At 36.6% G+C, this 12,316-nt stretch overlaps 1 protein-coding gene across 1 annotated transcript in view; it reads right to left on the reverse strand.

Annotated features, from left to right (window-relative positions):
- The window catches only part of Ankfn1 (ankyrin repeat and fibronectin type III domain containing 1), a 241,402-nt gene that overhangs the window by 11,925 nt on the left and 217,161 nt on the right, over nucleotides 1–12,316 (reverse strand). The window contains exon 18 of the mRNA XM_048366617.1: nucleotides 8,182–8,395. Within this exon, the coding sequence (XP_048222574.1) occupies nucleotides 8,182–8,395 (214 nt within the window). The remainder of the gene's footprint in view (nucleotides 1–8,181; nucleotides 8,396–12,316) is intronic.

Here is a 12,316-nt window from a genome sequence, read left to right on the forward strand (position 1 = left end):
AATTCTCTCCGAGTTCAATCCTTAGTACTGACACATGCACACAAAAATAAGATTTTGAAATTTATACAGCTAATAAGTGGCAGAAGAGCACCCTAATACAGATTTATTTCATCCTAAAGACTTACTATACTGTTATCCACTTTAGCATTTCTATGGGCTCTCAAAGCTTCCAGTGGCAAGAATCTGATATCTGATTCATGTAATTCACTCACACATAATTAGACCCTAAGGTCTGCTCAGATAATCCTGGATCTGGATGGCTTCATCTCAGGATGATTAATTCTATCTGCAAAGACCCTATTTCTGAATGAGATTACACTGATAAGTTACATGGGGTAGCACATAGTCGTATCCTTTTTTGAGGACACCATTCAACCTACCTAAGACTGTTGGTAAAATTGACTATACCTAGAAACTACAACTGAGAAATTAGTGACATTTTTTTTCTTTTTCTGCTTCCTAGTCAGTTCGAGCACTTTGCATAGCAATTTCTACTTTTATCTTTCAATATACAAAGAGAACACTTATTGTTTGGAGAAGATCAAGGAGTATGTCAAGTTTAGAATGTCAGCTTCAAAGCTGTGACATTCTAATATTTCAGTAGAATGTTATAGTCTAAGAATCAGCCTTTTAACTAGGGCTTTACTGATTTCTTCAGATGGAGTTAGTTTTCAGTTAACTTGGCTCTTGTAGCATTTTATTTATATCTGTGTTACTGTTTTTTATTATAAATTATCCATATTCATGTTTGATTTTTTTATTGGACTATAAATCTACAGAGTATGTGCTGTGTCTTATTTATCTCTGCTTAGGAAATGTATAATTTAATCAGTGAACGAATGGACTAAGGGACAAAGGAAAAGTATGCGTAGAATCTTCTGTATTTCCCCTATCTGATCTGAACATGAACATATGAGCATGAAAACATGAACATCTGAACATGACCATGAAGACCTGCCCATTAGTCTGTGTCTGATCATCCTTGTGTTAGCCTCTTATGTGAAAGAGCACATGGAGTTAAAATGAAACTGAATCAGATATTGAAATCTGAGAGCATAAAGAGTAGTGAGATTTGATTGTCTTTAAAAAATAATACTGTAAGTACCACAAAAGAATTGAATTTACTTAATCTACCATAAAATTCCTTAAAATAACCACCAATTTAGTTTTGAAAAGAACAATTGTCTTAAAAATTATACAAACTTGGGTAGAAGTCCTGTCTTGCTCATTATTTTATGTGTGATTCTGAGCTAATCACTTAGCTTTTCTGAACCTTTTCATGTAGCACATATATAATTATATTGCCTAACTTCCACAGTACTGTGAGATTAACAAATAGTACAAGAAATGTACCCAAGGCCTAACGTATGAAACTGTAACCTCTCTGTACATCACTTTGACAATAAATAAGTATAAAAAAAGATACTTAAATACCTTATATATAGAAGGTGTTAATATTGTTGAGGTCCTTTCTACTCTTAATAGAATATAGCTAGAAACATAGGAAGCTTACTAAAATATAAATTGTAATCATATATATCTCATGCATTGTTTGCTTTGAGTATGCGTTTTTGTGCTATTGGAGATTAAATTTCTTCTATAGTCATGCATTTAACTCATAAGAATGCTTTTAATAATAATAAAAGAAAATAACACATTCTGAATGGTGTTATTTTGATTATCTAATCCCATGCTGTATTTCCTTTCCTCTTTTTTGTTGGTACTGGAATTTGGACTCAGAATCTTGTGCTTGCTCAACTGGCATGGTAACACTTAAGTCATACTTGAAGATTGCTTTTTACTGGTTATTTGGAGATTGAGCTTCTTGGACTTTGTGCCTATAATGACATCAAACCATGATCCTCCAAATCTGAGCTACTGGTGCCTTGTATGAAATATTCTTTTATTTTTAACCATACTGGGGTTTGAACTTAAGAGCATGCTTGATAGGTGCTCTTCTACATGTGCCATAACTCCAGCTCTCAATGCTGTGTTTTATAACTGTATTTAATAGTAAATTAGTAAGGGATACAATTTACTGTAGCTCTCCCAAGTGTGAGAAACAGGAGATAAATCAAGAGAAGACCTACTTAGGACTGCATAGATTTAGTGAATAAATACGAATTTATATATACATATTATCTTGTTGGTTCATGAAACACTGCCCTACTGGGATCTTAGGTATTTTCTTGCATTGTGGTTGCATTATTTATTATGAGACCTAGTGGAACCTATTGCTTGGAGTGGTATTCTCTTCTCAGACTGGGAAAATCTCCAGGTAATGCTAGCCTGGGCACTGAGTAGAGTTTCCAAGGACTTAGGCCACTCTTCTCCCTCCCTTCCTGGAACAGAAGGAAGAATGCAACTTCCATCCACAGATCCAGGTCATATGCTCCATTAACCATGGTTGGTGCCTTGCCCAGTAACTATTTTAGTAAACCTGGTTGTGCTCCTCAATTTCCCTTTGAGGGCTTACTAGGCAGGCCAGCAATGGTAGAACCTTGAATTTCTTCTTCGGTCGACATGGGAGCTGCTTGATGAAAGTTCTGACTGTAGTATTAGTGCTGGCTTAGTGCCTGACCTTCTGGCCATTGTAATGGGCGTTGCAACTATGAATGAAACCAACAAGAGTAGAGAAGAGTTGATGTTGATTTTGAAGACATTAGGTGGAGATGACATTTCAGGAAAGGGTAATTGATTTAAAGCTATTGCTTTTTTTCTTGATGGTAAGTGTATGGCAGGGCATACAGAAAAGAATAATACATTATGTTGCTATAAATCTATGTTCTATATTAATATTTCTAATGTATTACTATCATATATTTACACATGTGTATATATGTATGTATGTACCTATTTGTCTATTTATCTGTGTTTCATTAAAGCTTTTTAAACTGAGTGGAATTTAATTTATAGTTTTTTTTAAACTGATTCTGATTAAATCTTGGGTAGGACCTCAGAAGTTTGTTCACCTTCTAATTTCCCTAGAGAAATAATATGTCCAGATTCCTATGAACTCTTTTTGAACTGTTTTGGTTTATGTCATAGTGTTCTTAACATCATCTGGGAAAAGGTTACCAGGAAGATTTACATTTGGAAGATCTAGGATAATCCTCAAGTACCTCTGAAGAAACAACACCCTCTGCCCTCTATTGCCCCACACATGTGTCACTAGGAGTGAAACATCAGCATTGGAAAGAAGATGCTGCCACCTGTGACCACTATACCCACAGAAAAGGGTGGGAGAGAGTATACCCATGCAGTGGACCAAATCATTCCACCCCCTGTCTTGAGTTACCTGTACTAAGTGCCAGCTTTCCCTCTTGGGTTTTTGGGAGATGCTTAATTTTAATTGACTCAGAGGAGTTGTAGTTTTTGCTTTGAAAACCACCCAGAAATGGAAAGTTAAAGAACTCTACTCTGCCCTGCATCACAACAGATTTGCTCAAATAAATCCAACATACTTAACAACCTTAAAACATTCTTGGGCAGGCACTAGGTTTGTGTCTATATTTCCAGTTTTTTTTTTTTTTGGGTCAGTCCTGGGCTTTGAACTCAAGGCCAGAGCACTGTCCCTGGTTTCTTTTTTTTTAGCTCAAGGCTAGCATTCTGTCACTTGAGCCACAGCACCACTTCTGGCCATTTTCTATATATGTGGTGCTGAGGAATCAAACCCAGGGCTTCCTGCATATGAGGCAAACATTCTTGCCACTAGGCCATATTCCCAGCCCTCTGTTCTTTTTTTTTTTTTTTTGCCAGTCCTGGGGCTGTATCTCAGGACTTAACACTGTTCCTGCTTCTTTTTGCGCAAGGCTAGCACGCTACCACTTGAGCCACAGCACTACTTCTGGCTTTTTCTGCTTATGTGGTGCTGAGGAATCGAACCCTAGGTTTCATGTATGCTAGGCAAGGACTCTACCACATTCCCACATTCCCAGCCTTTACTTCCAGTTCTTCAAGCTATTAGAATTTATAAAGAATGAATTATAGGGGATGGGAATATGGCTTAGTGGGAGAGTACTTGCCTGAGTAAAAGGAAGCTAGGGACAGTGCTCAGGCCCTGAGTTCAAGCCCCAGGACTGGCAAAAAAAAAAAAAAAAAAGTACTGCAAACTTTGTCCTGTGAGTAATCCAGTGGAATAATCCTTAAATTGGATTTTCTGTCCCTTTATAAGTGGTTACTGTACAATTCAAAATGGTCACACTTGTGGAGAGGACGGGGTATTTAGGGGTAGATATCCTTGCTCTGACATGATTTTGCTTTTATCAAGGAATAGGACACTAAATTTTCTCCCACTTCTCCACAATGCTTCTCTGCCATTGGGTTTCATTTGTCATTTGCTTCCTTCCTTAATCTTGAGTGTTTCACAGTTCATGGAGTCATGGTTTCAGAGAGAGAAACCCAAGAGATAACCATATTTTAAGAAAAAGATTGATGAGATAGATTATCACTCTCACTTTAAGTTTGAATGTAATTGAAATTTGAATGTAATTGGCCAGATCCTCCCAGCAGGGAGTGTATGTGATTCCTCCTCAGGCCAGTGAGAAAGTTCTATGTCGCAGAGAAGGCCACCTTCATACATACATAAAGAGCCTACTTAGGACACAGTGGCCAAGAGATTAAACCCTGGGGAAAGCCTGTGAACAGAGGAGGAAGATGATCTGTGAAGGAAGAAGTAGAATGAAAGAGTTGTTTATGGAATTATATGAACTGTAAAGGTCAGAAGTCATGTATTTCCTGCATTAAAACAAATGCATTCCAGTCCTATAGTTCTCTAGCTACTGGTTTCCCCCCCTCTTTTCTTTCAAGTAATGTCTGTTATGCTTCTTTTTCCCTCGACAAACTGCTCCCGAGATTACTGATGACTTCCTTGTTGAAAAGAACAAAATATCAGAAGATTTACAGTTTTATTTAACCTCTATTATTTGACACACTTTAATTTCTGTGACACTATTCTCTTATTTTATCTTCTTTCTTTTTGGCTATTTATTATTGGTCCAATTTTGCTTTTTTGTTCTACAGAGCTCCCTGCATAGTTCACTCTTCCTGTTTTACCTATTCTCTCCAGGGAAACTCAAGCATTTTCTTCATTTCAAACACTATTTGAATGCCAACATGCCAACATAGCCCAATTATCCTTCCTGGGCTCCAGACTTTATTCTTGTTTTCTTTTTATGGGAATATTGTGAAATGAATTCAAATTTAACATGTCTAGCTACCCAAGCCTATTTGTAAACCTTCCATTTTTTGCAAATAACATCAGGATTCCCTGAGATACTCTTACTAAACACTTGGATTTCCTTTGTTAACAGTTATTGTTTTCCTTGCTTCTACTATTTTCCCTCTATGATCTCTTCATACAGCAATGAGATTTGATCTTAAAGGATAATTCAGATCTTATCAATCCTTACAATTTCTAGTGGCCCTCTGTCACAAGTAGAAAAAAACCAAAACCAAACTTCACAAAGGGAACGGAAGAATCCTTCCTCTTCCCCTTTACGGTATCTCTCACCATTTACTCCTTTATTCATGATGCTCCAAGCACTTTGGCCTTCTTTCCATCCTTAATTTACCTTAGGGCCTTTTGCTGGATGTTTTTTAAACCTGGAATTCTGTAAGTGTAGATTTTTGTCTTGCTGCCTTCTGTGATTGGTTCAAATACCACCTTCTCAGATAAGTTTCTGCAAGTCATCCTAGTGAACTCCACATCTCCCTGCCTACTCTCACATTAAGTACTCTTTCATATTATACATTGGGCTTTTCACTCTCTGTTGTTATCTTTTATTGTTTCTATTTTTATTGTCATTATTTCTAGACAGCTTTATAGGAAGAGATATGTTTTATCATTATATCTTTGTCATCTTAAAAAGGGCTTGACATATTATGGATAATCAATAAATATATGTGCATACATATACATATACATACATATATACAGACATATGCATACATATACATATGTATATATTTGTGCCAGTCCTGGGGCTTGAACTTGGGGCTTGGGTGCTAATGCTGCTTTTTGTGCTGGAGGCTAACATTCTACCACTTGGGTCACAGCTCCACTAATTAATATTTTTAAAAAGAGAAAATAATGAACAATGTCTTTGGATCCCAAGTATTAGCCAAACTGTGTATATTTTCTGAATTACAACATAGTTGTAATCTGTTATCTCTGACTTTAATGCTCCCCTTTTTCTCTTTTTCCACTAAGTTCCTTCTTGTCCTTGGTAACAGATTCTGCCACTGTCTCCAAGAAGTTTACTTTGACCTTCTGTAGACTTTTGTCACTCACATCCAATTACCAGATCGTTGTTGTTATTGTTAATGTATTGGTCTTTCTCATTAGACTAATTTCTGGAAGAGATGATATTTGTTACAATATCAGTGGAGATTTGTGAAAATGCACTCTAGAAACTGTTTAAATAATTACTTTGTTGAATTAGTTGTATTTCTTTGGTAAGCTGCCTCCAAAATTTTTTCACTTGCTAACTTGATTTTTAGGCAAAACTTTGAAATATTGGAGCACATACAAACTTACTTATAGAAAAGGTTCATAACTCTCTTAAAGTTTTTAGTAATAACAAAATTAAATATATGAATAATATATTGTCTATTATATAGATGCATCTCTGATATAGGTTGCCTTATTCACAAATGACTCATTAATATGCAGACATGACTTATTACCAATTTACATTCTTGGAAAGTAAGGTAGATGTAGTGTTCTAAGCACATATAGTTAGTAAGACAGCCAAGATTTGAATCCAGATCTTTGATTTTTAAGCTTAAACTCTTTCTGCTACACCATACTGCCCCCTATGGGACAAGCCTACATATTGGGACTGCTTATTAAATTATGAAAATTGAGCTGTAGAAATTTGAGCTGTAGAATCAAGAAAAATGCTTTAAATGGCTATTTTTAAGTAAAATATATTTTTATTTTTGTGCTTGTACTTAGGCTTGAACTTGGGACCAAGTGTTGTCCTTTAGCCTTTTTGCTCAAGGCAGGTACTCTACCATTTGAGCCACAGCTCAACTTTCAGCTTTTTGGTAGTTTATTGGAGATAAGAGTCTCACAGATTTTCCTGACTGCACTATCTTTGAACCTGAATCTTCAGATCTTAGCCCCCTGAGTAGCTTGGATTAACTGTGTGAACCACTAGTGCTTGGCAAATGATAGCATCTTTAATCAACTAGAAAAATGATGCTCATCTCAAAATGCTCCAGTATTACTTAAGCTTAGTATGCTTTTTCCTTGCTTACAAGTACAAAGGTACTTTGTAGATAATTGTGTTGGCCTAGTAGGATTTTTGGTAATAATATTTTCCATGTAAACTCACACTTAAGTCCCACAGGAGGAGACAGGTAACTTGCTAGGTATTTTAATCAAATTTACGATAAGGCTAAGTAACATATTTGGTCTCAGGTTCAGGGTTCCAGTTTATCCAAGCTATCTCTCATACATTTTCCATCCTAGCATATTGGTGCCATGTAGATAGGAGATTTGGCTTCACCTCATACCTCAGATGAGACGTGCTTCCTGCCTCTTTCTTGTCAGCTCCTCTGTTTGACATTGAGCCTGTTCTTGCTAGTTTGGTGACCTTCTGCCCAGGTGAGGGCTGACCTGGCCTCTTGTGGCAGTGCAGAAGTCCCCATTCTGCACTTCTGAATCTTTTTCCTTGTTCCATGTCCTTTATGGGCTAAAACTGAACTGAGATTTCCTTTTCTTTAAGTGGAGCTGATCTCGTTATTACCCTAGGGTCCTACACCTCCACTGTTCTGGTTGTGTCTCTTCTGTATTTCTAGATTCCTACCATTCATTAGACAAATAACCTCATCAGTAGAGGGAGGACCAAGTGTCTAGTGACTGAATAGAAGAACTTTAGTTTTTTTTTTAGGTTTGTCTTCCTCCTCCTCCCCTTAAAAAATTGGCATATATTAATTATACAAAGGCACTTCAGTGAGTTATTTGCATATGTACAAATGTGCATATATGCATGTAATGCACTTTGATCAAAATCACATCCTATTACTCTCCCTTATCTTTACCTCCAATTTAAACAATTTTTAATTTCAATTTTGATTTTCATATATGTGTATGAAATTCTTAGGTCATAGTCACCTCCCTTGCACCCTCCCACCTCCTGGTGGTTCACACCTCCAACAGTCCCTGCTACTCACCACTCACTGCCTTTCGTCTGTGCATTTCTGGGGATGGAGATGGTGATGGAAGACAGTCTATATGTGACGATGTAGAGCTGATCTTTTTTAGGTGCTGCTCATCTGAGAGGTTTATCAGCTTAGTGATGGGCAAGCCAGAAATTGATTGTTTGTATCTTGCATATTGCAGAGCATCCATAATCCATCTCATTTCACGCCAGACTTCATCTATTTGCTTTAGAATAAAATGATAAAAGTAGATTATCACATAGCTATTAAAATGAATAAATTTATGCCAGGCACAGTGTTTCATGCATGTAATCCCAGCTACTTTGTGGGTAAAGATCAAGATGTTCATGGTTCAAGGCCAGCTTGCACAAAAAGAAACAAGACCCCAAATCTCAATCAGTAAGCTTAGCATGGTGGCATACACATATAATTTCAGCTATATTAGATGCATAGGTAGGAGGATTTCAACTAGAGGTTAGCCTGTGCAAAAGTGCAAGGCTTGTCTTAAATTAACTCAAGCAAAAAAAAAGGGTGGGAATATGACAAATAGTGGACCACATAGCTAGTGAGTTCAAGGCTGTAAGTTCAAATTCTAGTACTGGGGAAATAAAAAAAAAGCATATTTTCCTGAGACTCACAAGATGATCCATTTCCTACAGTATTAGTTTTAAGTGAAAGTCGATACTTTCAAAATAGGTGTTCAAAGCCAGAAAATACCTTTGCTTGTAATTTCTTGGGTTTTGCATATTTTCTCCTAAGAAACTAAGTCATAGTCATTTGGTGGAAATAGTGGAAATTCCAGTTTTCTTTAGTTCTGTAATAACTTTTAGCAAGCCACTGGACTTTTGAGCCTTAGAAAAAAATACCTCTTAAGTTTGCTATGATAATTGAGTGAAACAATGAATTTCAATGTGTTTTGTGATCTTGCAGGGGTCATTGCTCACATGGACCAAATGTTAACTCCCAGCATTTAGTGAAATACTTTTCATTCTAATAGTGTGGGGAAGTGATATAGTAAAGTCTGAATTTCAGAATGCTTGTATCTACATTAAGAGAAAAGAAGTAACTTTATTAAACTTACTGCTTTAATACTATAAGTGCTCCTAAAGAATAGGACAGTTTTAATCGCTTATTTTTTCTTTCCTTATATTTATTTATTAGTGTGTAGTCATTGCATCAAAGGAATTTCACTGATATTTACACATATTTAATGTACTTTAATCAAATCCATCTATTACTCTTATTTCCCTCCTCTCCTTTTGAAACAATTTTAATGGGTTTATTTATTTTCTACATGTGTTCTTCTATTTTCATACATGTGTATTTATAAAGGACTTCAATCATATTCACCATCCTTTGACCCTCTCTTTTTCATCTTCCTCTTCCCACTGGTTCTTATGCACTTTCCACCCCCAACGTCTAGATTCTACATGAGAGAGAACATAGGATATTTGTTTTAGTCTGGTGTTTTTTTTTTTGCCTAACATGATGATCTCCAGTTCCATACAGTCTCTTATAAATGACATAATTTCATCATTCTTTATGGATGAATAATATTTTATTCTAAACCTACCATTTGTTGTTTGATCCATTTACGCTGATTCTATACTCTAGCTATTGTGAATAATGCTGCTATCAACATGGGAGTGCAGATACTTCTACTGTATGATCACTTAGATTATTTCAGATCTATGCTGGTAATGAGGCTTGAACTCAAGGCCTTGCACTCTTTAGCTTTTCACTTAAGTCCAGCACTCTACCACTTGAGCCATACCTCTATTTCCAAATTTTTGTTGATTAATTGGAGATAAGAATTTCTTGGATTTGTCTTCCCCTGCTGGCTTCAAACCTGGATCTTCAGATTTCAGCCTGCTGATAGCTAGGATTACATATGGGAGCCATCAGTGCCCAGCTCTAATTTTAGTTTCTTGAGGAATTTCTGTACTTATTTCCAAGTGGCTATGCTATCTTACATTGCAACCAAGAGTGTATAAAGGTTCATTTCCCCCTGAATTTTGCAAATATTTGTTGTTTTCTTGATGGATTTCATTCTGACTAGGGTGAGATGGAATGGCAGTATTGTATTAATTTGCTTGACTTTATTGTAGGTCCATATTAGATCTTTCCATACTCCCATCATCATCTCATATGACCATATCTAACCAGACACTCTGGCAAGGTGTCTCAAGGTTTTCCCCCATCCATGAGTTGGTTTTCAAGCCCTCAGAGTAGCTCACTCTCAATATAGCGTCTTCTCTCAAGACAGTGTCTTTCTTTACCAAAGCTAGGCTTCCATATCACAGTAATCACTGTCTCACCAAATTCTCAAATGAATTGCCAGGGTCATCTAGGTTAATTAGCTTGTGTTTTTGTTTTCAGCTCACTTAACCCTCATCCCAAGGAGATCAGAACAGGGCTTGGAACTTTTTACTTGTTTTTTTCTGTTGCCTTTGCTATTTTTTTTTTTTTTTTGCCAGTCCTGGGACTTAAACTTGGGGACTGAGCACTGTTCCTGGCTTCTTTTTGGTCAAGGCTAGCACTCTGCCAACTTGAGCCACAGTGCCACTTCTGGCCTTTTTTTTTTTTTTTTTGGCCAGTCCTGGGCCTTGGACTCAGGCCTGAGCACTGTCTCTGTTTTCTTTTTGCCCAAGGCTAGCACTCTGCCACTTGAGCCACAGCGCCACTTCTGGCTGTTTTCTGTATATGTGGTGCTGGGGAATCGAACCCAGGGCCTCATGTATACGAGGCAAGCTCTTTTGCCACTAGGCCATATTCCCAGCCCTCTGGCCTTTTTGATATATGTGATGCTGAAGAATCCAACCTAGGGCTTCATGTATATGAGGCAACCATTCCCAGCCCCTTCTGTTGCCTTTATTTCTCCATGCTTTTCTGCTCTCTTGATACCTCTTGAGTCATTTCTGACACTCATCCTCTCTTTCTGTTTTCAGAATAAAGCTTCTTCTTCAGTAACTGCATCTTTTCATCCATGGAGTCAAAACAGAGGCGGTATTAATCCTTCATCTTGCTCCACCTATAAACATCCTGATCTTAAATAATTTAAGATTTCTAACATTTTAAGTTAGAACATTTAATATTATTACCATTTTGATTTCTGGATTATCAAAGTGATTTTAGTGACATTTTCATTATAAAGTACAATTCTATTGAAGCTTATTGTTATAAAAGTCATTCAGATTTTCAAATATTTCTCTGTTGCTGATAGATGTTATCTAGATGTTGATAGGTACCAATCAGGAACTTTCTGATTATTCTGTCTCTAAGGAGGGGCTGTTAGTTACACAGAGTATTGTAGGACTAGAGCTTTGTGGTTGGCTTTGTGTCTGATTTCACTGGGTGCTGTGGATAATATATTAACTTTTTCATACCCATTTACTCAACTATAGAATGAGGAGATTGGATTAGCTGATGTCTGATAACTTTTAGCTCAGATACTTCATGATTTATTTTTGCAGAACACTGAGAAAGCTAAGGCTGTTTCACCTCTAGGAAGCTGTTTATTGTATGAATAATGCAAGGTTAAAGCATCTGATTATAGAGAATTTAAAGATAAGATACTGCTTAGTATTATATTTTATCTTCCATTTCCCTTTTGGGTTTTTAATTTGTACTTGAATATGTTCTTTAAAGAATATTAGCAAAAAAGATGATCCCCACATAGAGTAGAATCTGAAATGGTCACATTCAGTCTGCTGTGTTTAGAGTGACAGGCAAGCTAGAATGAACCAATGAATGGCATTTATTTTGAGGTTTGTGTTCTCTCCTAGGCTATTAAGACTTGGTAGAATGTTCAGAGTTGGTGATAAAGCATGAGACTGAGCTCTAAGATTTGTTCCCTTGATTAACTGGGCAGAAAGTTCAGAAGTAGCCAGGACCATGAGGAATTGCTAAGCCATTTTAAGGAGAGACTTCTAGTTCAGGAGCTAAAACCACATTTGAAAGTATAGATGAGTTTTGGACAGATTTTCCTGATGAATTGTTACTTTTCTTAGCTGGCTTTCATTGTCTCTACATTATGCAGCATACCCTTTTCTCAAAGTCATTTTAAAGTTATCACATGATTGTAGACAATTTTTGGATTGCTTTTTGAGGTTAAAAACTATATGCTCTTGTATTTTTTTCTTTTGCC

The sequence above is a fragment of the Perognathus longimembris genome, chromosome 17 (genome assembly GCF_023159225.1).
Source record: "Perognathus longimembris pacificus isolate PPM17 chromosome 17, ASM2315922v1, whole genome shotgun sequence".
Taxonomy (NCBI): Eukaryota; Metazoa; Chordata; class Mammalia; order Rodentia; family Heteromyidae; genus Perognathus; species Perognathus longimembris.